At 53.7% G+C, this 27,130-nt stretch overlaps 1 protein-coding gene across 2 annotated transcripts in view; it reads left to right on the top strand.

Annotated features, from left to right (window-relative positions):
- The window catches only part of NDST1 (N-deacetylase and N-sulfotransferase 1), a 35,304-nt gene extending 8,411 nt beyond the window's left edge, over window positions 1-26,893 (top strand). Inside the window, exons 2-15 of one of the 2 annotated variants that reach the window (XM_080673745.1) lie at window positions 1,500-2,399; window positions 8,225-8,719; window positions 11,474-11,561; window positions 12,307-12,461; window positions 13,093-13,278; window positions 13,924-14,052; window positions 14,815-14,997; window positions 15,925-16,021; window positions 17,478-17,601; window positions 19,591-19,765; window positions 21,870-22,040; window positions 22,690-22,799; window positions 24,506-24,608; window positions 25,818-26,893. In XM_080673745.1, the coding sequence (XP_080529871.1) occupies window positions 1,887-2,399; window positions 8,225-8,719; window positions 11,474-11,561; window positions 12,307-12,461; window positions 13,093-13,278; window positions 13,924-14,052; window positions 14,815-14,997; window positions 15,925-16,021; window positions 17,478-17,601; window positions 19,591-19,765; window positions 21,870-22,040; window positions 22,690-22,799; window positions 24,506-24,608; window positions 25,818-25,937 (2,649 nt within the window). In that variant the 5' untranslated portion in view covers window positions 1,500-1,886 and the 3' untranslated portion in view covers window positions 25,938-26,893. Of the gene's footprint in view, window positions 1-1,499; window positions 2,400-8,224; window positions 8,720-11,473; window positions 11,562-12,306; window positions 12,466-13,092; window positions 13,279-13,923; window positions 14,053-14,814; window positions 14,998-15,924; window positions 16,022-17,477; window positions 17,602-19,590; window positions 19,766-21,869; window positions 22,041-22,689; window positions 22,800-24,505; window positions 24,609-25,817 lie in introns of those variants that run through there. The other variant, XM_080673746.1, reaches the window with a different exon arrangement.
- The last annotated feature ends 237 nt before the right edge of the window (window positions 26,894-27,130 follow it).

The raw sequence follows: 27,130 nt of genomic DNA, 5'->3' as shown, positions 1-27,130 counted from the left end.
GTGCCTACTGTTTCATACAAGTTTTCCACTTTAACAATCTATATGGTAATTCTATTGCCGTGTCAGTAAATGTTCTTTGACGTCTTGTAAATGGCTGCCTGGGATGCCATCACATGCTTGCGCTGTAATTGCCAAAGACAGTCCCCCGTTGTTGGGCATTTGCTTTTGTAAACGGCATCTTTTGCTGTTAAAAATAGCACTGGGGGTGTATTTTTGCAGGGAAATCTTCATACACTTCGCCGTTAAGGATAAGTTCCTAGCATGAGTTCCCAGAAGTTCTCTGGCATGCCATGTCGTACCCACGTGGAACACCCTGGATTGCCTTGGAGCTGGGGGTGGGCCTTTGAAGATATTCACTCCTAAGTCTATGTCTTAGGCTTACATTCCCTCTCCAGCTGCACCAGCCCAGGCCCTTGCACCTCTGTCCCTGTCCCGACCCCCATCGCCCTGGGGAGCTCGCCTGCTAGCCTTTAGCATCTGCTTCCACTCATGTTGAAGGGCGAATAGAGGGCTGTGTGTGTGGGAGTGCTATTTGGGGTGATGGAATTGGGGCCTTAGTATGGGTGGGTGGTCTCATCAACTCTCCAGAGAAACCTATACAAGCAGCATGCCTGTCAGGGGTTGGCTGAGGGTGAGACTGGAACCCAAGTTCTCGCTGCCTGGGGCCCTTCCCGCCTTCCCTCAACACGCTCGGGGTCCTGGTGTGTGTACCTGTGTGGCATGAGCCCTGAGGATGAAAGATGCCGGTTGAGTTGGGGCAAATAGTGACAGCTGCCATTTCTTAAGTATTGCTGGTGCCAAGCTCCTGGGCTGATTGACTCAGTCCTCCCTCAGCCCCGGCGCTGCGGCCCAGGTGCTGATTTCACAGATGAGGCACTGATGCTTGAGAGGCCCTTCCAGCACAGCTCAGCCGCCGATGCCTCACAGCCCTGGCTTGGCTGCTCTGCCTGAGCCTCAGTCTTTTCATCTGTCGGATGGGGCTGCTGGGCCCATTCAGAGAGAAATGGGGGAGGGGGAAGCATTGCAGGTAATTGAGAGAGAGAGAGAGAGAGGGAGAGAGAGAGAGAGAGAGAGAAAGAGGACGTGGTGTTCGAGTGTGATTTAGAATTCCACCTCTAGTTCCCAGGCCTGGGAAGTGTCTGTTGTCTCCCTTCTTCCCACTCCTGGAGTTTTCTTGGTCTAGTCTCTGACTCTGATAACTGTAACAAATAGCAACTGCCATTGTAGACACCAGATGCTGGGTGCTGCTGTCAGTCATGTACACACCTTGTTGGACTTAATCCCCCAGCCTGTTTTGTGAGCTGGGTACCATCGGCCCCCCGTTTCACACATGGGGAAACTGACGCTCCGAGAGATTAAGGAGCTCTCGCAGACCATTCAGCCAGGTTAGGCAGCAGTACTTGACCTCGGGCCTGCCTAGGTCAGGTCCTGTGCATCCACCATCAGTGGACCCCCAAAGCCCACACTCTGACTCTTCACTTTCTGACTTCTCTCCACAGCCTTGGCCCCGGGGGCCCCGCCAAGCCAGCAGCATGTGGCATCCCTGGGCCTGCCCAGTGTCTTCCTGTCCGCTGCCCGCCCCCCCCAGGAGGCCCTGACGCCCTGGGGTACTTCTGCTGTGCACAGGACCACGTGGGGGTTTGCCATGGTGACATAAAGGGGCGAGGAGGAAGGAAGGAGCACAACCAGCCTGTGGACTGTGCCCCTGGCTGGGAGGAAGGGCCGGCGGCCCGGATCCTCCACTCCTACTGCCCGCTGAGGGCCTCGCTTGCTAACTGTCTGTGAATTTGGTGGCCCGTGGACAATTCCGGTGTCTCCTTCTGCGTGGGGCCTTGGGGTGGCCAGGGCAGGCCGGGCCTCCGGTGGCCGAGGTCTCAGGGACCAGGATGCCCACCCTGGCACGCCTCCGCAGGCTGTGTCGGCATGTGTCCCCACAGGCTATCTTTTTCCTGCTGTTTGTTTTCTGCGTGTTCAGCGTTTTTGTCTCCGCCTACTACCTATATGGCTGGAAGCGGGGCCTGGAGCCCTCGGCAGACGCCCCCGAGCCTGACTGTGGGGACCCGCCACCTGTTGCCCCCAGCCGCCTGCTGCCGCTCAAGCCCATGCAGGCGGCCGCCCCTTCCCGCACGGACCCACTGGTGCTGGTGTTTGTGGAGAGCCTCTACTCACAGCTGGGCCAGGAGGTGGTGGCCATCCTGGAGTCGAGCCGCTTTAAGTACCGCACAGAGATTGCACCGGGCAAGGGGGATATGCCCACACTCACTGACAAGGGCCGTGGCCGCTTCGCACTCATCATCTATGAGAACATCCTCAAGTACGTGAACCTGGACGCCTGGAACCGGGAGCTGCTGGACAAGTACTGTGTGGCCTACGGCGTGGGCATCATCGGCTTCTTCAAGGTACGCAGGGAGCAGCGTCCCCAAGCAGTTCGGAGCTCCAGCTATGTTTGAATCCCATCTCCACACTTGTTAGCCGAGTGCCTGACTTTTCTTATCTATAAAATGGGTGTCATGGTAGCACCTACCTCCCAGGATTTTTGTGAAGGTTAAATGGGTGAGTGTATTTAAGGCACTTGGGGCACACTGTGCCTGGTGCCTAGTAGGTGCTTTTTAAGGATTAGCTTTTATTAGGAGCACATGGCAGGGGGATTGCCTGCCATGCATGGGACTTGGCATATAGCAGGTACTTGTCTGAAGGAGGCCCCAGGGATGGGTGGAAGGTAGGGGAGGATATGCTCTGCTAGGTTCCTCAAAACCTGTCGTGGCAGTCCTCCTGAGGGATGGGGTATGTCGTCCCCATTTTGCAGATGAGCAAACCAAGGCTCAGGAGGGTTAGGTTATGTATATGTGTCCATGTAGCCTATAAGTGGGAGAGCCAGGATTTGAACCGAGACTTAGACAGTTTGGGCTCTGGCTCATAGGCTCTTCCCTCTGGGCTGGGTGGAGTGTGGGGTTTATGCACCTCCTGAATTGGAGCCATTTTGCATTGGGAGAAAGGGAAAAGAGAAGTCCCAGTGGGCAGGCCAGCTGCCCTGGGCTTGTGGGGCACCCAGAATGACTGCTGGGATCAGAGTCCTTATTGACACTGTCATGGAGAAGCTGTCCTTGGTGAGGGGAAGGTTGGGGACAGCTGGATGGACATCCAGAGGCTCTGGCCAAAGAACCTTGACCTGCCAAATGAAAGCAAACTTTGGTTGGGACTCCAGCCGGGTGCTTGGGGGCATTCGTTCCTTAGTTCAGTCAGTACTTAGCACTAGCATGTGGCCCCATGCTGTGCACTGGGGCACAGTGGTGATCAAATGTGCAAGGTCCCTGCTGTCACGGAGCTGACATTACAGCGCCGTGGGGAGGGGTGGGTGACAGACAATGAACAAATACACACACCCTGAGGCAGGTGGTGATACCTTCAAAAAGAAATCAAGCAGGCCAAGGGCATAGTGGGCGATGGGTATGGCGGTTGAGACTGTTTTTGATATGGTGACTGGAAGGAAGTGAGGGAAGGAGTTGTGTGGCTCTGTGCCAGGGGCCTTCCCAGAAGAGGGGAAGGTAAGTGCATGGGTCCTGAAGCAGGCTCTTGCTTGGCATGAGCAGGGAGGGGAGCAAGAGGTGGCTCAGAAGTGGCCCACGCCCACTGTGGGATGACGATTCATCCCCACGCGTTCGTGGACTCCCCTGTGCTGGGAGGAGCTTGGTGTCATGACAGGTTTCCCACAGCATGTTCTCACATGTGTTAATGCAGCAGGATGCTCTGCCACCAATTGAGGTTTTGTGGGCCAAGGAAGCGAAGGCTCTTAGAAGTCCTGTGGTAGAGCAACCTGGTGAGATTTGTTCCCCAACTGGCTTGATCACAAAGCCCTTTACCTCACAGATCACCCTCCGGGAAATGCTGACCTGGTTTATGGCTTTATAGTGGCATAAAGTCAGACTCTCTTCATTGTCTGTTTCTTCTTTTCTCCTGGACTCTGTTCCCTTTTCCTCCATGAACTTCATTAAGATCGAGTCAGAGCCCCAGGCCTGACATTTATTGAGTGCTCACCCAGAGCCATGCCCTGCCTGTCCTATATGCTTTACATGCATTAACTCACTGAACACTCATAAACCGTTCTCCAAGCCAGGTAGATGCCATCCTGATTTAAGAGGAAGGAGATAGAGGCAAAGAGGGGTGAAGAAATGTGCCCATGCTCCCACCTCCAGTGAGTACAGATCTAGGGTTTGAACCCAGGCGTCTGGCTCTATAGGCCTTAGTCATAGCCATCATGCAGTGAGTTCAGGAACCTCAGACCATTTATTTAGTAGAATTTGCATCAGAGGCCACATCCAGTGCACAGAGCTCCCAGTCTCTGGAAACCAGGCAGTGGACTGTTGTCATTGGGCACAGTTGGTACAGCTGAGAACTTGGACCCCATCTAGCCCCAGTTCCTTGCTCTGCAGGTGAACATGAGGCCCTGGGTGGGGCAGGGATATGCTTAGTAGGATCAGTGGCAATTCCAGGTCTTCCTGCTCTTCTTACCCTATTGCATAACAGGAGACCCCCACTTGGTTTTGAGCAGAGACCTGTGACTTTCTACTCTTTCTGGCGCCCTCTGGTGGTCAAGATACACATTTTTGGGGCTCTTTCTGCAAGGCCACCTTCAGCACTGTGCATTGGGTTGGCCAAACCCAGATGGTTTGTGGACCCCAGGGATCTGGAGACTTATTTTCAATTCCCACTGTGCTGCATTCCCAGTTCAGCATGAGAGCAAGGGCAAAAACATCCAGACCCTTGATTAGATCTTGTTGTCACTTAAAAGCAGAGTGACCTTGGACAGAGTACTGCTCAAGCCATCTGTAAAGTGGAGCCAATCACAGCTCCTGCCTCACTGGGCCATGTTGAAGATAAAGCAAGACGGGGTGGGAACACTAGCACAGTGCCTGCAGCCGCCCAGTAAATGGCAGCTGTCATGCTTTGTCATTTCTGTGTCTAGCAAACAGCTGGTGGTAGCACTTAGTCTTGTGTCTCTGAGTCCTGTGCTCACGTGAGGTCCTTAAGGGTGGAGCAGGTCTTCATCGGTAGCCCCAGTTCCTGGGATTGACAAGGGCTACCCGACCTTTTTTTTTTTTTTTTTTTTTGCACACTTACTATGTGCCAGACACTGAGTTCATTGCTTTGCTTGCCTTACTATGCGTAACTCTCACAACTGCCCTGTGAAGCAGACACTTCCTTTACAGGTAAGGAAGTAAATTAAATGGCCTGGATGGTGTGGCTCCGTTGGTTAAGCGTTGTCCCATGCACTGAGAAGTCGCTGGTTCAATTCCTGGTCAGGGCATATACCCAGGTTTCGGGCTCGATTCCCAGCAGGGGAAGTGCAGCAGGCAGCCTATAGATGTTTCTCTCTCATCAATGTTTCTCTTTCCCTCCCCCTTCTTCTCTCTAAAATCAATAGAAACATATTTTTTTGAAAGTTAAATGGCTTTCTAGGATGACACAGCCAGTAAGTCAGAGCCAAGATGTGACAACCACACTCCTGGCTTCTAACCCAGAACAAGCTGACCCGAGGCCTGGAGATGACACATGCGGTTCCCAAGGTCATCAGCTCGTCACTAAGTCTGTCCTGGGCTTCCCAGTGCCTGGACCGAGCTTCCTTCCGCTGCCTGGGTGACCTCATTGGAAGATTTGGTGTATCCTGAGTAGGTCTTTAGTGCTGAGGGACAGGAGGGGTTCCCCTCCTGCGGGCAAGGCCTGCCCTGGGGGTCAGTCTCTGTTATGCCGAGGCTTACTCTCCATCCCCTTCCCAGCTGGTTCCTTTCATTGCCGACAGAGTGGACAGTCAGCAACTTGGCCTTTTCCCTTCTTCAGTGTCTTCCAGCTGGGCAGCTGGCTGAGCTGCCAGTGTCTGGCAGTCAGCTCAGGGTCGGGGCTTTGAAATGGGATCCCCCAGTGCCTGTGGTCCAGTGTGACCTCCCAGGCCACAGCAGGTGAGGGACAGGGCCTGAAACGTAGCTCTCCTCTTCGACCAGTGCTGGCGTACAGGGTGGTGGGGAGACGGGTTGGGAGAGCTGGCCTCTCAGGCTGGGGCGCTCTGCATTGAGGCTTGGGACAGAGTGGGCAGTTGGCAGGTGCTCTGGTAACTGATAACATCAAATGCGGCTCCTATGGCGGTTTACCAGGCCAGGGCCCTGCAGAGCCTTTGTGGGAATTAGAAAAAGCCCTCCTGCATGAGGAGAGAGTAAGAGGCACCCTTGTGGGCAGATGCAACCCTACCCTGGGGCAGTGCTCACCTGGCCAGCTCTCCACCCCGTCTCCCTCTCGCCTCCCTGGTGCCCTTTGTCCGCTGCTGCTTTGCCCCACCCCACTCATTCTCCACACAGCAGCCAGATGGGTCTTTTTAAAATGCAAATTGAACCTGTCATCCCTCTGTTCAAAACCCTTTCATGGAGTCTTTGATGGCTTCCCACTGCCACCTCCAACCTTCAGGGTCCTGCAGGTCTGGCTCTAGCTGAACTTTCTGTCTCCTCTCCTTTCCTCTCTTGATCACTCTGTTGGCCTCTTGCCATTCCTTGACTGTGCTGAGCCCTCTCCTACCTCAGGGCCTTTGCACTTGCTGCTCTTAGAACTGGGCCTCTCCCTCTCTCCGTGTAGATGCTTTCTCATTCTTCAAGCCCCTTTCTCCAGGAGGCCTTTCCTGGTTGACTACGCCCAGCCATCTACTGTTCTAGAACTGTGCACCTCCTCTTGCAACAGGGCCTCATTGAAGTTTCATGTTTATTTCTGCGGTTTGATTGCTGTCTCTCTTCCTTGCTCAACTTTAAGGTTCATGAGGGCAAGGACCCTGTCTGTTTTTCCTCACTGCATCCCTGACACTAAACACAGTGTCTGGCATGGTGAATAGCTATGGAATGAACAGATGAAACCTGTCATGTGCCAGGTACTGGAGAGCTATCTGTTCCTCTTTCATTCTTTTTAAAAATTCAGTTACTCATCAAATACGTGTTTACTCTCACGGGGTGTCAAGCCTATGCTGGAAATGACATAGCCCCTGCCCTCAAGAGGGTACAGACTGGTGGGAGAGAGACCCTCAACATAAATGCAGCAGCCAAGGTAAAACGTGCTATAGCTGAGGCTTTACCATGGTCCCAGGAAGGCCAGTGCAGAGAAGAGGGTATGTGCATTGGGTTTTGAAGGATGAGCAGAAGTTTTCCAGGCAAAGAAGACAGAATGGCATAGGGACAAGGACAGATTGTAGCATATCCAGAGGCTGGTGGCTGGGAGGGTGAGCGAGGGTGTGTAGGAACAGGGCTGTGAGCCTAGGGAAGAGGAGAGTGGGAGTTGAGGGTACTGTCTGCAGGTCCCCAGGAAGCTGGGCAGCAGCAGACCCTGGTAGCTGGATTCCTGTGAGGGGGTGGCCTTGAGGGTGCTGGGGGTGTATGGGGGTTGGGAGACCTATGGGGTGGAGTGTCTGCACCCCCAGTAGATACCTCCTCTTTGATCTCGTCTATCCTGGCATCACCTCAGATTTCTCCTGAAGAAAGCTTTGTGTGGCCAAAGCAGTTTGGAAACCCCCAGGAAATAGAGCCTGGTGGTCAGGTGTATGGGCTCTGGAACTAGACTGCCGGCTACAAACTGGCTCCTCCTGACCACTGTGTGACTGAGGGCCGCACTCCGCTCAAAGCCCGTTTCCTCGCCTCCTGAGGCTCATGTGAGGATTGAATGAGCAATTGCTGATGCCACCAGCCCTGTTCTAAGCACCTTCTGCCAGCATTACACTCATCCTCCTCCACCACCCCGTGAGCTACTTACTGAGTCCTCAGCCACATTTTACAGCAGAGGAACTGAGGCAGAGAGGTTACATAATTTGCGCAGGGCCAGACAGTCTGCTGGTAGAGTCCACGCTCTCCCTGCTGGACCTCTCTCTCTGTGGTTTTGGGCAAGTTACCTAGCCTCTCTGGGCCTCGTTCTCCTCATCTGTAAAATGGGAATGACAGCAATGCCTCCATCGTGGGGGTCACTGAGGATTACTAGCAACCTGCATACAAAGCGCTTGAACCCAGTGCCTGGCTCCAGTAAGGACAGCATACATGTTAGCTAGTGTATTATTGTGACAGGTGAAGCTGAGTTTATGTGGCAAGGCCCCCTATCCCCCGGGAGGTGAGTGACTACTGTTATCACACACTTGAGATTCTGTGGTCCCTTGGGGTTGTGGACATGATGGCTCTGTTTCCCCCTCCCTGCCTCACCCCGACTGCAGGCCAACGAGAATAGCCTGCTGAGTGCACAGCTCAAAGGCTTCCCCCTGTTCCTGCACTCAAACCTGGGCCTGAAGGACTGCAGCATCAACCCCAGGTCCCCGCTGCTCTACGTGACGCGGCCCAGCGAGGTGGAGAAGGGTGTCCTGCCCGGCGAGGACTGGACCGTGTTCCAGTCCAACCACTCCACCTACGAGCCGGTGCTGCTGGCCAAGACGCGCTCCTCCGAGTCCATCCCGCACCTGGGCGCGGATGCCGGCCTGCACGCCGCGCTGCACGCCACCGTGGTCCAGGACCTGGGCCTCCACGACGGCATCCAGCGCGTGCTCTTCGGCAACAACCTCAACTTCTGGCTGCACAAGCTCGTCTTCGTGGACGCCGTGGCCTTCCTCACCGGCAAGCGCCTCTCGCTGCCTTTGGACCGCTACATCCTGGTGGACATCGATGACATCTTCGTGGGCAAGGAGGGCACGCGCATGAAGGTGGAGGACGTGAAGGTAGGGCCTGGGCGCCAGACCGGGTAGGGGGGCCAGCCCACCTGCACACCTTCCTGTACTCAGTCAGGACTTTGCTGTCTGCATCTCCCCTGCACGGTTAGGCCCTCCCTTGGCCGGTTGGCTTTATAAATTGCCTTATTCGAAGCAAGTGTCATTTAAAACTATATTGAAGTATTGACTATTGAGGAATTTGCATCTGGAGTGAGGAGCTCAAGAATGTATCTGGAGGAAGAGACCCAGCCATGGAGACACAGATGGGAGCTGTGCAGGGTTGTTCACCCGCCTTATAATCCAAACATGATTTTTAACTCTCAGAAATGTTTATGTCAGTACCAGAGCTCCTACAAAACTCCTAAAACAAGAACTAGAGCCGGAGTCATACACAAGGCATATTTCAACTGAGGTCTGTGTAGACAGTGGAATGCGTATGTTTAATTCAAAGTGTGTTTACCAAACTAAACTGTCTGTACAAGCGTTTTGCAAACCAGGAAGTTTTACAAACGGCTCACTGCTAAAGAGAAGCCTGCAAATTAAGACCATTACGCAGTCTTAGAGTTTTCATCTACTCGCTATTTTACTCAAAGTTATTTACAAAGGAAAGGCCCTCACTAGTGATAAATGGGGAATCAGTATCGGTTGCTGTGAATAGAGGGCAACCATAACAATAGCTCCAGTGAAAACAAAGCCGGGATTAAATTTTGCTGAGACACTGCTGCCTCTGGCCGCCTGTCGCTCTTCTACTGGATTAGCAAGTGTCAGAGACATATTAGCGCCAAACTGAGACTTCTTTTGATGTTGGGAGGAGGACTGGAAAAGAGATTTCCAAGAGGAATGCTTTTCACCCTGAGTGACTGTACTGTCTTCATCCTCTGATATCCCTGTTGGGATTGGCCCTGGGCCTGGAAGGAAGGCTGGGGTGGGGGGGGTCAGGCTCCTGCCTTGGTCAAGAATAAATTCTCTACTCTTCCTCTCGCCTCCCTAGGAGGGCAGAGCAGATGGTGTTGGGAGTAAGGCACTGTCTCGGGAATCAAGATTTGGGTCCAAGTTCCGATTTGACCCTCCTGGGTGACGCGGGCAGGTCCCTTCCCATCTCTGAGCCCCTGCTGCAAAGTGACAAGATGGGCGGATGGGAGGGTTGCAGGCTATTTTCTGACATCCTAGGCTTTCACAGAGGTGCTGGGGTGAGGGGTGAGGGGTGTGTGCGGACAGCCAGGCTCTGAGCCCTCCTGCTCCAGCCTCCTGGGGCAGAGTAGCGTTGCTTTGGTCTGCTTTATGAATCGTGTTTCCTCCTGAGATTTCTTAGGTCGGTCTTCTGATGGCCCAACCTTGCTCTCTCCTGTGTCACCTGGGTCTTCGCTGCCTGTCCAGGGTTGACCTCATGTGGAAACCAGGGTCCAGGCTCACTGTATTCCCCATGAACCTGGGGTTGCCCCCTGCCTGATTCTTATTGTCCCCATTTTAGAGTGGGAGGAGCGCCAGCCGTCTGGAGTCTTTCTGTAAAAGAATACGAACAGAAGCGCCCTCTGCTGTTCTCTCAGCTCAGTGCAGATTGCACCACGCTTCGCCAGCCAGGGTCCCGTTTGCCTTAAATGTCCTTGTGAGTCAAAAAGGACAGAGTTGGTTTTTTTCTTTAATCCCAAGCACGGGCTACACTGAGCCTTTCTTTCAGAGACTGGTGCAGGACTGGCTGTCAGTGCACTTTAAATAATGCCAATAGCAGCTGCTTATGCAGGGCTTGGCAAGGGCCAGGCTTGGGCTCAGGCCTTCTGTGAGTTGCCTCATCGGACCCTCACAGCAGCCTTGTGTGGTGGGCCTTGTCGTAAGTCCCTTTTTACAGAGCAGGGCACTGAGGCTCAGAGAAATGAAGTAACTCGCCCAAGGCCACCTGGCTGGAGCGTGCGTGTCCACCAGGCAGTGTGTGGCCATGGTAAGATGCCGGTGTTGGCCCAGGGGGCCAGGACATCGAGTCTGCCGTGTTTGGATAGCAGGCTCTTGCAGGTTTCTTAGCAGCCTTGTGTGTCATGCAAGGATGTTTTTGAGTCTTGATCCCAGAGTACAACTGTAGGTTTGTTTCAGAAGTGTCAACAACCCTTCATTGACTTGCAAAGCACTGGGCGTGCCATGCATGGGAACATTGCTTTGCTGGGTGCCCAGTACATCTTTGGAAAGGTCATGGTCCTTTGACATTGGCCTTGCATTCCCCTGTGAGGAGAAGTGCTCCACATTTGACACGGAAGACCTGGGGCTTACAGTGGTAGAGACCATAGACAGACACACGACGTCACCATTTTTCATCATTTACCAAATGTCAGACAGTTCAACATGCAAAATCTTAGTGAATTCCTCCAAGAGCCCCATAGGGAGATGCTATTACCCCCATTACTCTGGGGGAAACTGAGGCCTGGAGAAGTTATGAAGCCTTCTCAAGGACACACAGCAGAGCCAGCCTAGGGTCTAGGACTCCTCCTGCCAGAAACCTGGTGTGGGTGGCCACTCGGGACTGACTTCAGGGGCGTGGGGCCTGTGCAGCCACGCAGGGCCCCGTGCTCCGAAGGGCTTGTACAAGGTGTAATACTCCGCTTTGCCTTTTTGTCATTCTTAATTTTGAGTAAGAGTCCCACATTTTCATTTTCCCCCGGGCCCCATGAAAGTTTTAGCCGGTCCTGGGACAGCAGGACACTTCCAGGCCCTCGGTGGGAGGGATGGGAGCTGCTGGCTCCCCCTCACCCCTTTCTTTCTCCTCTGCTGTCTTAGGCCCTGTTTGATACACAGAATGAACTACGCACACACATCCCAAACTTCACCTTCAACCTGGGCTACTCAGGGAAATTCTTCCACACAGGTAAGTGGGCCTGGCTGTGCCCCGCTAGCAACCTCCAGGGGCCGTCACATCCAGACCCTCAGAGCACTGTGCCACGGGCAGCACGTGGTCTGATGGGCCATATTAGGGGCACATTTGATCCCTGTACCCCCATTCCCACCTCCCAGCCAACAGCTCACAGAATAGTCACAGCCCCAGGCAGAGGCCATTGGGGACAGCAACAGCATGCCTTGGCTCCCCCTGAGCCTCCCTGGCTGCAGGCTGTGCTGTCCTGGGGAAGTTCTTCCTCTTGTCACCCCCTCCATCCCACCTTTTATTTTATTTATTTATTTATTTTTTAAAATATATTTTATTGATATTTTACAGAGAGGAAGGGAGAGGGATAGAGAGTCAGAAACATCGATGAGAGAGAAACATCGATCAGCTGCCTCCTGCACACCTCCCACTGGGGATGTGCCCGCAACCAAGGTACGTGCCCTTGACCGGAATCGAACCTGGGACCCTTCAGTCCGCAGGCCAACGCTCTATCCACTGAGCCAAACCGGTCAGGGCCCATCCCACCTTTTAAAATGATTTCACTATTTCTGCTTAAAGTGTCCTTGGATTTTAAGAAATTACAGAAATAGATAATGTCTGCTCCTGTGCTGTAGCTCAGGTTCCAAGCTCTGGGGGGCGTGGCATGGCCTCCTCCCATCCTGTGCACCTGCCCAGGTTGGAGGACCTCAGGGCAGATGGCCGGGCTGAGCTGCCTGTGCTCGGGCTGCAGGTACTGACGCCGAGGATGCTGGGGACGACCTGCTGCTGTCCTACGTGCAGGAGTTCTGGTGGTTCCCCCACATGTGGAGCCACATGCAGCCCCACCTCTTCCACAACCAGTCCGTGCTGGCTGAGCAGATGGCCCTGAACAAGAAGTTCGCTGTCGTGAGTAAGATTCCCTCCGGGGCGGAGCCGGGCGGGCTAGGGCTGGGCTGGGGTCCCACGGCGGGCCTCTGGCTGCTTTCACAGTTCGGTGTGACAGCTCTTTATTGACATCTTTGTAACCCCTGTCGCATGGAAGCCTCACAGAGACCCCAAGAGGCGGGTATTGATAGCCTCCCTTTTAGACAAGAAACTAACGCGCAGGCGGCCACACCAGCTATGAGACTTCAACCCAGGCCCGTTTGTTTCCTGAGCCCAGGCTCTTCCCTTCAGGCTAGGACGGGAGCTCCCTCAGCCAGGAGGGAACGAGGCCGGTGCTAGCTCTGCCTGGGCCACGGCCAATTCCAGGCCCAGGTTGGCAGGAAAAGCCCCATTTTGCTCCTCGCTCCTGGGTGCTGGAGGGCACGACGCTGGGCTGAGAGTTAGAGTCCCAGCTCAGCTAGGTCCTTTCTTGGAGACTCTGAGCACATCCCCTTCCCTCCTGGGCCTCCCTTTCCCCGTCTGTACCATGAGGGCTTGGGTCCACTGCCCTGCTGCTCTAGCCGCTGATTTCTCTGTCCCATTCTGCAAAGGGACATAAGGCCCAAAGGGGATGGAGCCCCCGCTCACCCTGCCCTGGCCCTCCTCTCCCCAGGAGCACGGCATTCCCACAGACATGGGGTACGCAGTGGCGCCCCACCACTCGGGCGTGTACCCTGTGCACGTGCAGCTGTACGAGGCCTGGAAGCAGGTGTGGAACATCCGAGTGACCAGCACGGAGGAGTACCCCCACCTGAAGCCGGCCCGCTACCGCCGTGGCTTCGTCCACAACGGCATCATGGTGAGTGGCCCCGCGGCCGGCAGGCGGTGTGCACACACTGCCTCGGAGCATGGCTTGGTGAGCTGTTAGCATCGGACACATTTTACAAGGATTGCCATCATTTTAGCTGCTGTGTGGAGCAGAGACTGTTGGGGATAAAGTGGGAGGCCGCAGATCAGTTAGGAGGTGCAGGCTTCCAGACACGAGATGGTGGTGGCTTGGACAGGGTGCATGTTGGGACGGGATCAGGTTCTGGACTTACCTAGGACTTAGAGCCAGCAGGATCTGCTGATGAGTTGGATGTCGGGGGTGGGAGAAAGGTGAGTCCAGGATGACTCCAGGGTTTTGGGCCTGAACTGCTGAAAGGATGAGTTGTCAGCCCAGATGGGGCAGCTGTGGGGAGGCCAGGTCCATCCATCCATTATCCATGCATCCATCCATCCATCCATCCATCCACCCTCCACCAACTCACCACCCCCTCAGTACCAGGCACTTGAATTAACTGCAGGATGAGATGGTGACAAGACAGGCGAGTTCTCTGCTCTCTTGGAGCCCACAGTTTCATGGGAGGAGACATAATAAACACCCTGGCCGCTCTTAGGAAGGGTCCTCCCTCCTCCATCCATGCCTGGAGGTGCCAGAGCGCCTCTCTGTCCCCATCCCCAGGTCCTCCCGCGGCAGACCTGCGGCCTCTTCACACACACCATCTTCTACAGCGAGTACCCTGGTGGCTCCAGCGAGCTGGACAAGATCATCAACGGGGGCGAGCTCTTCCTCACCGTGCTTCTCAATCCCGTGAGTGTTCCTCAGCCTGGCTGGCGGGGAGGTGGGGCTGCGGTGCCTGTCTGCCTGAGGCAGGCCTCCTGGGCCGGGGAGCAGGCGTTGAGCAGGTGTGAGGGCCGGGAATTGGGAAACCCACTCTCCAGCCTTGGCTCTGTCCCTGCTCACAGCATGGCCCTGGGCAGGGAATCTGAGCTTTTTTCCTTTTATAACCTTGCATTTCAGTATAGTAGTGTTAGCATTCTAAACCACGTGCTCTCTCCAGGCTTGGTGTGAGTGTATAAATATATAAGTATATGTTTATGTACATAGTAAACAATATATAAAATATACATAATACATACTGTGTAAACTATTTACCTGAACTTTCTAGCCTCTCTTTCCTTATCTGTAAAGTGGAAATAATAATTTGTGCTTTAATATAGATATCAAGATGTTAAATAGATATCAAGTGGTGGTACTATCTAGTTTCATGGGATAACTAAGTGTTACCTTATCTTCCATGCACCACCACCCCACCAAAAAAATGAAACAGAACACCCAGAAAGGTCAGCTTCCATCTCAGGGCTGTAGTAGTTTGTCACTCAGATCTGCATTCACCTGGCTGTGCCCAGCCCAAGGTTACACAGGGAGATTGTGGATGGCCCCGATGAACTTTGGACCGGTCATCGAGTGGCCCTTCAAGCTGAAACAAGACCAAAAGGTCGGAATTGGGTGAAGGTGGCTCAGAGGCTGACCAACCCCTGCCTCTCCCCCCGCTCCCCCCTCCTGGAGCAGATCAGCATCTTCATGACGCACCTGTCCAACTACGGGAATGACCGCCTGGGCCTGTACACCTTTAAGCACCTGGTGCGCTTCCTGCACTCTTGGACCAACCTCCGGCTGCAGACGCTGCCCCCTGTGCAGCTGGCCCAGAAGTACTTCCAGATCTTCTCCGAAGAGAAGGACCCGCTCTGGCAGGTGGGTGGGAGGTGGGGCCTGGAGGCCTTGTTGCAAGGAGGGAATGCCCACTGCTCACAGGCTCAAGCTCCAGACGTGGGCAGGGCTCAGCCTCACACCCTCAGACTCTTGAGTGTAAACTCAGGTGTACATTTGCTCTCGGCATGGGCTCACTCACTTGTTCTCATGCACATGTGTGTCCACCTCCCACACAGACCTACAGGCATGCACACTCACACACAGCCTCTGAAAAAACAGCAGTCAACCGTCAGTGAATATGATGCTGAGGAAGTATGGAAAGCAACTGCCAGCCCAGTTGACTCTTAGTCTTCCCTGCCCTCCTCACTCCAGCAGGCCCTGCGCCATGGGAAAGGGGCTGATGTGAGGGTGGAGGGAGACCATTCTCGGGGAAGCCTGCCCCTGGGGACTGTCAAGAACTAGAAACAGAAGCTGGAATTAATGACATGCTCATAGTTCAGAGCAGAGGTCCACAGACTTTGGCCCTGGTCTATTTATAGTCTTTCTGGGACCCAGCCACGCCCAGGCCTCTATGTACTGCCTGCGCCTGCTTTCAGGCTACACAGTGGAGCTGAATAGTTGCCACAGAGATGGGATAGGCTCCAAGCCTAAAATATTTACTAACATTTCAGAAGATTCATTAAACTTACAGTAAAAGTTCTTGACCCTTGGTTAAGACACATCTCAGGCAGTTAAATTCAACAACCACTGGTGAATTCCCTTTGTATGACAGACACTGGGCTGAGCATTTTGCTAGGACTGACCAGAAGTGGCCCCTGCCTGCCAGCCAACCAGTGTCCTGAGGTGGGGATGTGACAAGGACTCATATAGTACAGCCCGTCAGTCAGGGTGTAAGAGCCGCAAATCCACGTGCCATGGGGCCCATTCATTGGGTTCTTGGCCACCCTGACATCCCTTCTGTTGTTTTAGGACCCCTGCGAGGACAAACGCCACAAAGACATCTGGTCCAAGGAGAAGACGTGTGACCGCTTCCCCAAACTCCTCATCATTGGCCCCCAGAAAACAGGCAGGTCTCTTCTCTCTTGACCAGCCTCCCCCATCGCCTACTGTCTCAGCCATGGAACCCTGGGGACTACCTTGCCCTGGTCTCATTCCCCAGTAACCTGCCCCCTCTTTCCCAGGAAGTAGGAGTGAAGTTGGGGTGAATATGAATTGCCTGACAATGTGGCAGTGGGAGCAGGGTGGAGGGTGGGGTGGGCATGGAATTCTTCAATCTGTCCAGAACCACCACAGCCTCAGGGAGCTCTCCCTGTGTCCTGGGAATCTCCAGTCTAGGCAGAGAAGCCCAGATCAGTTGCTCAGCAAGTTTGAGCAATGCCAGGCAAAGCTGGTTCAGTGCAGAGAGGACTGCGATCAGTTAGTCATGTGATCAGTTAGTCATGTCTGCCAGAGGTGCAGGAGGAAGTGGTGACACGATTGCCAAGTATCTGCCATCCACACTCTCTAAGGCACAAACAGGTACCCTCATCTCATAGCAAAAAACTCGGGACTCAGAGAAGTTAAGAGACTTCCTCTAGCACATTCAGTTAGGAAATGGCAGATCTAGGCCTTGAACCCTGGTCTCTGTGACCCCAGAACATACTCTCTCTTTTTTTTCATTTTGTTAATCCTCATTGGAGGATTTTTTCCCCATTGATTTTAGAGGGAGTAGGTGGGAGGGGAAGAGGGTGAGAGGAGAGAGAGAGAAAGAAACATCGATGTAAAAGCCTCATCAATGGTTGCTTCCCGCGTGAGCCCCAGTCGGGGCAGGGAACCTGCATCCCACATACGTGCCCTTGACTGGAATCGAACCAGGGACCCTTTGGTTCTCGGGCCACCACTCTAACCACTGAGAAACACTGGCCAGGGCCAGAACATACACTCTTAATCACCAGAGTCTAAAGTCTCCTCTGCTGGGGCCTCATTGTAGCCTGTAACCATAGGCTCACACACAGAAAGGAGTGAGCTCTCTGAAGGAGGAGGGGCGGGTCCTGTGCTTTCTAATAGGGGAGGGGCATGAGTGAGGGCACTCAGGAGAAGAGGCCTCTGAGCCAGATTTCTTAGCCCTTCAAGAATTTCACATCAACAGCCTGGAGGGTCTGGAGCTCCCTTTTCTCTGAGCTCCTCCCGAGTGCCAGAGAGAACAGAGACCCAGGGCCGGAAGGGCCCAGCATAAGCCTGGACCTAGTTCTGGGATTAGGAGGAGGCTGTCCTGAGTGGGGTGTGGCTACTGGGGTACATGGTGAGAAAGATTCTGAGTTCAAGTCCTCGTTTAGTGATGAGAACGCTGTAGTGGATTAGTGGGTGCGGGAGTTGGGGTGTTCACATGCATGCCATGTATTTGCCATCCCAGGTTTAGTGTAATTCCTTCACTGTATAGATGTGGAGACTAAGCCCCAGAGCACAGTGGAGAGCTAGAACCAGACCCCAGGATTGCAGACTCTGGGCCCAGGCCCTGGTCTCAGCCTCCTTCTGTCCCGCAGGCACCACGGCCCTCTACCTGTTCCTGGGCATGCACCCCGACCTCAGCAGCAACTACCCCAGCTCAGAGACCTTCGAGGAGATCCAGTTTTTTAATGGCCACAACTATCACAAAGGCATTGACTGGTGAGTGGGCCGGCCCTTCTGTCCGCAGAGGGACAGGAAGGCCACCGTAGAGCCTGCCCGGGAGGAGGTCCGCGTGGCCACAGCAGGAAGCAGCTGTGCTTGCTCACACGCAGCTAAAGTTCCTGTAAACAGGGACAGAGCGGGGTGACCATGGTGTTGGAACCTTGTCATGGACAGGACGCTCGGGGACCCTCTGCTTTACTGCTCGGGGTCAGAGTCCAGCCCCTGCCTGGCTTGCCCAGAAGCATCCTAAGTCCCAGAGGAGGACAGGGACTCATCCAAGGTCCCAAGAGCTGGGGCCAGAGCAAGGGGCTAAAATCCAAGGGTTCTGGCCCGAGAGCTGGCCCATCCCACTGTGTTTGGCTGACCTCGGAACCAAAGTGTCTTGTGGGTCCTTCAGAGGCGGCTTGCGAGCCTTCAGGGAGTCTCCTGGGGAGTGGCTGACACCGCAGCTTCCACCAGAAACCGTCACCCGAGGTTTCCTGGGTGTAGGCACCACGTGGGGATGGTGTTATGTTCCGATTTTTCAATTTACATCTTTCTCTCCTGTTTGTCTTTTCTTACCTTATACATGTGTTACTCTCCTGTATTATTGTTATGTCAGTAGTTTACCTGGGTGGAGAGATTATGGCAATTCTTCTGTTTTGTTTTTTGGTATTTGTCTATGCGTATTTCTCTCATTTTTCATCTCTCTATTTACCTACTTACCTACCTGTCTCTCTGTCTATATCTCTAAAATGGCTGCAACTATCTAAAACCTATTGTGGCCCTGGCCGGTGTGGCTCAGTTGATTAAGTGTCATCCCATCCATGCACCCAAACATCACTGGTTTGATTCCCGGTCAGGGCACATGCCCCAGGATGCATGCGGAGACAGCCGATCAATATTTCTTTCACTCTGTCTGTCTCTCTCCCTCTCCCTTCCTCTCTATAGAAAAATAAAAAAGTAAAAATCAATAAAAACATATTTTTTAAGAAGTGAAAAAACAAATTAAACCTATTGTGGTGAGATGTATTCTTGGAAGTCAGCGTTTTTCAGATTGCAGGGAGGGCTGTGCTGTGACACCATCTATTTAGCAGCACCATCAGCAGGGTCTGGGGCAGTATCCCATTAGCAAACACATCAATATGTCTGTGGCAAAGTATGTGAATATTTATACCAAGTAAGATTAATGTCAGCTTTTGCTGCCAAATGGCTTCGCTACAAACATGGGGAAAAGCTTCTGTTTTTAGAGCTTTCTTGATCTAAGCATTACAATGGATTGTGGACAGAAAGATGCATTTTATGAAGAAAATTCAGAAAGAAAGAAAGAGCAGTTCCTCAGCCCCATTCCCAAGGTTTTGATTTCGTAGATGTGAAGGGTGGGTGCGGGAACCCACCTGCCCCCATGTGGCTCTGATGAGGGACATCCTGGGACCCCCTGGAGGATCCCTGTCTCACAGGTTAGAGTAGGGATCCCACACTTGAACTAGGGTGGACCTTGTGTACTTTGGTTCCCACGAACCTCTGAAAATGTCCCTCCATTTTGCTTGAGTAGGTGCCCCTGGGGATTCTGGAATGTTCATTCAGTTTTCTAAGGGGTCTTCAACCTAGAGATGGTCTCAAAGGACTAGTGTGGACGCTCACTCCGAGTGGGATAAGGGAGGTTCATCTGGGAAACTGTCAGGCCGCTCAGAGTCCCAGCTCGCCCCCTAGTGGCCGTGGTAGTTAGGGCCCTGTCAGTTTGACTCTGGGAGCATCTGTTTAGGATGGAGACATAAACCATAAGTCTTCAGATCCTCCTCACCCCAAGGATTTCCAGAAACGGAGACTGCCAAGTGCCATTCCTCTAGCATCCCTGCCAGAAGCAAGTCCTTGCTTGGCTGGGAGCGATGTGCCCTGCTTGCTTTCGGAAATTCAACCCCCAGCGACCCTCGCTCTCTGTGCTGTATCCCTCAGCCCCTTCCTCAAGGGTTTTGACTATGAGCCCCCCGTTTGGGCTTCCTGCAGGTACATGGAGTTCTTCCCCATCCCCTCCAACACCACCTCTGACTTCTACTTTGAGAAAAGCGCCAACTACTTTGATTCGGAAGTGGCGCCCCGGCGGGCAGCTGCGCTGTTGCCCAAAGCCAAGGTCCTGACCATCCTCATCAACCCAGCAGACCGGGCCTATTCCTGGTACCAGGTGAGCCGGGCCGGAGGAGGGACCTGGATGAGGGCGTGGGGCTCTGTCTGCTGCTCAGCTACTCATTCATTCAACAAATATTTACTAGCCCAGCGGGTGTGGCTCAGTGGTTGAGCATTGAGCCATGAACCAGGAAGTCGAAGTTCAATTCCCCATCAGGGCACATGCCCAGGTTGCGGGCTTGACCCCCAGAAGGGGGTGTGCAGGAGGCAGCCAATCAATAATTCCCTCTCATCATTGATGTTTCTATTGCCCCCTCTTCGTTTCTCTGAAATCAATAAAACAACAAAAACCAAATATTTACTAGTCATCTATGTGCCCTAGCTTGGCTCCTGGGATGTGGTGGTGGGTAAGAATGGAGTCCCACCTCCATGGTGCTTCTAGCCTGGTGGAGGACAGGCAGAAATCTTTGTTGAATCCCAGACAACAGTTACCTGCCCACCCTCCTAGCTTTGTCTGTGTCCTGCCTCTCATTCTGACGCCAAAAAGAGGTGGAGGCTGGGTCTGCTTTGATTTGGTGAACAGTGATCTGGGGTGATACTGACTGGCCCCTCACTGGATACGGGGAGGGGGCGGGGCGGGAATTCAGAGGAGGACAAGATAATAGGACCTGCCATCATCAGGTGGAGGATGCAGTGCCTGATCAGGTTAGGAAGTCACCTGGACTATACCCATGCCAGAGAGAGGATGACTCCTAGTCCTTCCTTGAGAACTAGAACTTTGTTTGATTTCGATAGCGTGACTTAATTTCTTCTGAGCACCGTTCTACGGGCCTTTTTGGTGGTGTCCTTCCCTGCCAGCCATGTGATGTGCTGGGGTCTTAGGGGTACCTGGTCTACCAGCCAGTCCAGAAAGGCCTCCTCAGGCCACTGTAGGCAGCTCCCGGCCCCTCTGAGCCTGTGCACCTGGGTGCTGGTGGCTGTCTTCTCTCTGGGGCCTCACTGTGCCCACAGCACTGGCAGGGGGCCGGCTGCAGACCCTCTTTGCTCTCTGTCCCACAAACCTCTCCCCTTCCTCTGAGCTGGGTGCAACCCTCAGCGGGAGTATGGGGACAGGTGAGGGTCCCCCTGGTCGACAGGTCCCTGATCTCTGGACCATGGGAATTCTGCGGTTGCCGAGGGCTCATGGCATTATTTCAGGTGGTTCAAACCTGGCATTTCCCCCTGTCCGGTTCTTTCAATCCTTCTTAGTCTCCTCAGGCAGTCATAATGAAATATTGTAGACTGGGTGGCTTAAACAACAGGAATTTATTTCTCATAGTTTTGGAGGCTAGAAGTCCAAGCTCAAGGTGGCACCAGTACAGCCACTGATGAGGGTGCTCTTCCTGGCTGTTAGAAGACTGCCTTCTCCCTGTGTCCTCACAGCGGTGTGCGCGCTGGCGTCTCTTCTTATAGGGCCGCTAATCCCATCACCAGGGCCCCACCCTCGTGTCCTCGTCTCAGCCTCATTACCGCCCCAAGGCCCCATCTTCAGTATTATCACGTTGGGGGTCAGGCGTCCACATATAAATTTGGGGAGGGGACAGACATTCAGTCTGTAACACCTGATTTACATAAAGAAGAAATTTTTAATTTGGCAAAAGTGGCACGTAAGTCCTTTCTAACGTTGCTAGCTGGGTCTTCAACAAAGAGCAGGAGGTTTGGGGTCCGGGTCTGTAGCAGATGTTTGTATCTGACTGTTGGAGAACGTTGCATTATTTTTATTGTATTTATGAACTTTCTAGGTGCGACAGCTGTTCTAGTTTTCCATTCATGGAGGGGATGGTGGGTTTTCTTTAGAAATTACTGTGTGTGAATAAGAAAGATGAGTCAATTTAAAGAAGAGTATGTTGACTGTGGCCTATGCAGTCGGTTTATGGATATTGCAGAAATTACAGAGATGGTATGCAAATTACCATGGTTTGGAAACTGATCTCCTCCAACTCGTGTCTTGCAAAGATGAGGAAACTAGGGCTCGGAGGGGCCAGTGACTTCCCTGAGGTCAGATGTGAAACAGATGCTAGACTTGAACCCAGGGCTCTGGCGGCCTCTTGGCTGCTCGCCCACTCAAGCTTCTTCCTGCTTGCCTTCCAAGTGACCTGCCGACCCTCTCCCCTTGCCCGCAGCACCAGCGAGCCCATGATGACCCCGTGGCCCTGAAGTACACCTTCCACGAGGTGATCACGGCCGGGCCTGACGCATCCTTGAAGTTGCGTGCCCTGCAGAACCGCTGCCTGGTCCCCGGCTGGTACGCCACCCACATTGAGCGCTGGCTCAGCGCCTTTCACGCCAACCAGGTAGCCGCCTGTCCCTCCCCCTGGGAGGGCCAGCACAGTATGGGCGTGCTGTGGTTGGCAGAGAGCCGCCAAACCTCTTCACCAGTCACGGGGCCGGAAATGCCATTCCTGGCGAGTTAACCTTTTGGGGTCCTCTAAGGTTTCAGTCTTGGTTATCCCAAGGTTGATGTGTGAGAATTCCCCAAGTCCTTGTTCCATCACAACAGAGGCTGTATTCTTAAGGGGACCCAAAAAGCCCTGGAGTAGGTCCCTGGGAGGGGATTTGGGGGGGTGTGGTGATGGAGGGAGAAGCTGGTTGGAGAGGTAGGCCGGGCCAGATCACGTGACACATTTAGGAAACCTTGGAGGACTCGGGCAGGAGAGTAACATGTGGGCCAGAGAAGCCTGAGGAGAGGCCAAGAGGGCAGTTGTGGGGATGGGAGGAAGGGATGACCTCGGTCAGGGAGGCGGGCAGGGACCAGGGAGCCAGGCTCGGAGGACAGAGGGTCAGAGGGTCAGGGACACCTGCCATTCAGAGGCGGGGAGGCAACACTCTCCAGAGTGCGGGGCCCCAGTTTGTAGCCATGGCTGCTGACCCAGAAAACGGGGCCTCTTTGCCACAGGAGTCCAAACAGGTTCAATCGATGCCTTTATCTTTTCTTTTTTCCAGATTCTGGTCTTGGATGGCAAACTGCTGAGAACAGAACCTGCCAAAGTGATGGACACAGTGCAGAAGTTCCTTGGGGTGACCAACACCATTGACTACCACAAAGCCTTGGCGTGAGTGGTGCCTTGGCCTTTAAACGGGGTTTCCTGAGCAGGCAACTGGGCCAAACACCAAAGTGTTGAGTCATTATGGGAGAGACACAGGTCATTTAGCAGCAACCCGTGTGTGAGCACGGACACACGTCCCTGATGGCAGTTTAGCAGAAAAGCTACTAATAACATGACTTACGTCACATTTATAAATCTGTCCTCTGGCCGGTCCCACTCCTGGGGTTTTCTGTTCAGTCCGGGCTGGACATTTTCAGATGTTTCGTCTAAGTAAGTTAGACCAACAAGGAGCGGCCCCAATTCCCACAGGGTTTCTTAGTCTTAGATGATGACTTAATGTAATTTAGGAAAAGTAAACCACAGATGTTGTTGAGGGCTAGTAATCCAGTCACTCAGGACCCAGTGCAGATGTGTGGACAGTGCCCTCCCCAGGTGAGTAAGTGCCAGCACGTGCTGCTGGGGCTCAGGGCTGGGCGAAGGCCGCCCCCCAGTGCTGGGTCACAGACAGTGGCACCCTCAGCTGGCCCAGGGGGGCCAGAGAAGGAGGAATAAAGCACCTCCCCCGGCTGCCTTCTTAGGAAAGTCTCGCAGCAAGAATGTGCCCTTCTCACGATCTTGGAAGTTGAAGGTGGGGAAGGGAAGTCAGTCCCTCACTTTGAGGCAGAAGCAGCTAAGGGTGTGGGCTGTGACGTCAGACATGCCTGGGTTAGGACCCAGGTCCATGACTTCCTTAGCTGTGCGACCTTGAGAAATGTCTTCGCTCCTTCAGGCCGCACTTCCTCACCTGTGAGTTGGGGACATAGGTAATGATCCCTAACTCCCGGGGGTCGCTGTGTCGAATGAAAGCATTCACGTGGAGCTCCTAGCTCAGTGCCTGGCATGTAACGCTGAAGAAATGTAGCTGCTGTCATCATCATCATCACCATCACCATTGTCTCTGCCTACCCCGTGCCCATTCAGAAATCCCTATTTCCTTCACCAGCCAAATGTGAATTCTGTTTTCCTGCTGTCCCCATGCCCACGAGTGTCCTCACGGTTCCTGGCCTGGGGCTGAATTCTGATGCCAGTATGCCTCCCCTCCCCGTGACAGCTTCAGATCTCATCTCCCCAAAATGCCTTTGAAGGCCCAGCATGACTTCAAATCCCAAAGGCAGCCTCGTGCTGTCATTTCTGAAATTCACTCCAAAAAAACGAAACTTTCCAGTGATGGCATGCTTAAATACAACAGCAGATATTGTAATTCTTCATAAAAATACGGTTCATTAAAAAACAAAAACAAAAGCACCAAGAACCTCACTAAACTGCCCCCTCCGTTGGATTCATGGGTAAAAGAGTGCTGTTCAGCCCTGGGCTGGGGAATGCTTAGGAGAGGTTTCCGGGTGCTGTGGAGGTGGGGGTGCCCATGTTATGGATTCATGTAGGATCTGGGGCTGCCAGCCCAGAGAAGGGGAGGCTCAGGCCACGTGAGCCGCCGCCAGCTGGGAAGAAGGGCAGGTGGGCTTAATGGAGTCCGGGACAAAACGTGGGCCAGCAGATGCTAGTGTCAGCCCCAGGCAATCAGTGGGCTCCAGAGAGGGCACAGTTGTGGGCCGGCGGGGGGCGGATTTTGTAGTCTCCTAGGCTCTGCCATTCCTGGGGTCGGAGGACATTGCCTCAGTGGGAAGGAGGTGGGCTGGGCCATCTCCCATCCCTGACTTTCCCCACCTCCACAGGTTTGATCCAAAGAAAGGATTTTGGTGCCAGCTGCTCGAAGGAGGAAAAACCAAGTGTCTGGGCAAAAGCAAGGGCCGGAAATACCCAGAGATGGACTTGGACGTAAGTGGTGGGCACGCTGCCTGCAGCAGCTGGATAAATGGATGGGGCCCCTGTCCTGGAGGGAGCCTTCTCTCCCCTTTACCTGAGTCCAGCACGTCGATGGCCTTGGCACTTTCTGGATGGTGTTCTTAACGATGAGGAAATACGGGTTGGGTTGTGGTGGGTCAGAAATGATTTAGTCAGATGAGTATTAAATACCTTCTACTAAGGGCTGAATGCCACGGGGCTCCGAGGATGCATCAGACATGTTTTTTGCCTTCAAGGAACTCCTAGTCTAGGAAGAGAGTCACATACACCAGTAAGTAGAATACAGGCAGGAAGTGCTCCGTGCAGTAGGAGAGGTCCCCGAAAGTGCTATGAGAATTAGGGTTAGGGTTAAGGTTAGGGTTAGAGGGGTCTCTGGAGTTGGGCCTGAAAGGGTGGGGCCCATTTGGACCTATGGCAGGGAAGGATGAGACATTCCTGTAGGAGAGAAGGGCAGGTATAAAGGATATAGGGGAAAGGTCACACGCTGTGACTCCTTATGTTTGCCCCTGGTTTTGGTTTTTGTTTTTAAATAGTTTTTTTAATTGATTTCAATGAGGAAGGGAGATGGAGAGAGAGATAGAAATATCAGTGATGAGCCGAAACCGGTTTGGCTCAGTGGATAGAGCATCGGCCTGCGGACTGAAAGGTCCCGGGTTCGATTCCGGTCAAGGGCATGTACTTTGGTTGCGGGCACATCCCCGGTGGGAGGTGTGCAGGAGGCAGCTGATCGATGTTTCTCTCTCATCGATGTTTCTAGCTCTCTATCCCTCTCCCTTCCTCTCTGTAAAAATATCAATAAAATATATTTAAAAAAAAATATCAGTGATGAGAGAGAATCATTGATTGGCTGCCTCCTGCACGCCCCACACTGGGACCAAGCCTGCAACCTGGGAATCAAACCGTGACCTCCTGGTTCATAGGTTAATGCTCAATCACTGAGTCACACTGGTCGAGCTAGCCCCTGATTTTAACTCATTCTCTCTCTATATATAACAAGAACTTGTCTTTACGTGCTACATTCGGTGCTCATACTAGGTAGGAGTTTTCTTTTGGAGGCTACCACTTTAAGAAGACTGAACAAATAATGGGCATAGGGGATGGTGCCAGCAGAAGGGTGGTTTTAAAGAGGGGTCCCTCTGAGTCCGCACATCACCACAATCTGAGCTCTCCTTCCTGTTACAGTCCCGCGCCTTCCTGAAGGACTATTACCGGGACCACAACATCGAGCTTTCCAAGCTGCTGTACAAGATGGGCCAGACGCTGCCCACGTGGCTGCGGGAGGACCTCCAGAACACCAGGTAGCTGTGGCCACCACCGCCAGACTGACGTTTGTGATGGCAGGGACGTCCCGCGGCACGCTGAGCCAGACCGACCTGCAGAACGGGAGCTGGGCCTGGGCTGGCCAAGCACGTCTGAGCAATACTCTGCCGAGGCCCAGGCAGGGCCGGGAGAAGCCAGGCAGGCCCACCGCGCCTCCAAGCATCCAGCGCTGGGGCTGTGGCCGCTAGGACCGCCTTAGCCACCAGAGGTCCATCCCGTTCACAGCCTGCGAAGGGGAGGCCACTCCTGGTAGGAGGGGTCCACGAGACTCTCTTTTCTGTCCCTCACTGTGTCCTACCGACCATGCCCTCTCCTCTGTCCTGCCACTCCCTGCCCAGCAGGGAGTCCCTCAGTGTCAGCTGCCACATTTCCTGTCCCCCAGACAGTAAGGGAGAAGAGCCCAGCTGGGCCTTTTGCCAAACCAGGGAGCGAGACTGGACGCTTCCCTGCCTGTTTCGAGCCAGGCCCTTCCGAGGGGCCAGCTGGGGGCCAGAGTCGGGCACCAGGCTGGATGTGAGGGCGGTACCTCGAGAGAACTCCGAACTTCCACATACATTCTGGGTCAGACCTTCACATCTCACCCGCCCTTTTTGGGGAAAGAACCGCTGATTCCTACAGTATCCACCCAGTCCTCAAGGCCTCCAGGGCCCTGGGCACTGCCCTGCCATTCGGACCCAGAGACCCAGGCCTCAGTCCACCCCTTTTCCACCCTGGGGCCTGACACGCGTGGTGTTTCCTGTGGTAAAAGACTGAGGCGGTTCAGGAGTCTGCCGTATACATGTTCCAATGTACATACGTGTCCCCACGCCCACAGCCTCGGCCCCTGGCCGACCCGGCGAGCTGGGGACACTGCCACCCACGGCCTTGCCCAGCGACCTGTGGCTGAGGGTTCGAGAGGCCCCTTAACCTCCCCAATACTAAGAAGCTAAAGTATTTTAATATTTTGTTTTTCTTCTTGGTGCCAGAGTTTATACTTTGGGTGCTGGGGTCGCACTGTGTTATACATATATATATATATATATATAATTTGTATATATATATTATATTTTTTTTGGTTGGGTTTGTTTTTAATTCAGTCATACAAAATGGTGGCAAGCCCCAGGCCCAAAGGGTGTCTTTCCCCGTGCGGGGAGGGAGGCGGGCGGTCTTCACGGGCCGGGCCGCGCGACGGTGTG

This window comes from Plecotus auritus, assembly GCF_963455305.1.
Source record: "Plecotus auritus genome assembly, chromosome: 6".
NCBI lineage: Eukaryota > Metazoa > Chordata > Mammalia > Chiroptera > Vespertilionidae > Plecotus > Plecotus auritus.
Note: the sequence above shows the minus strand (reverse complement) of the source record. Positions and strands in the feature narration are given on the sequence as shown.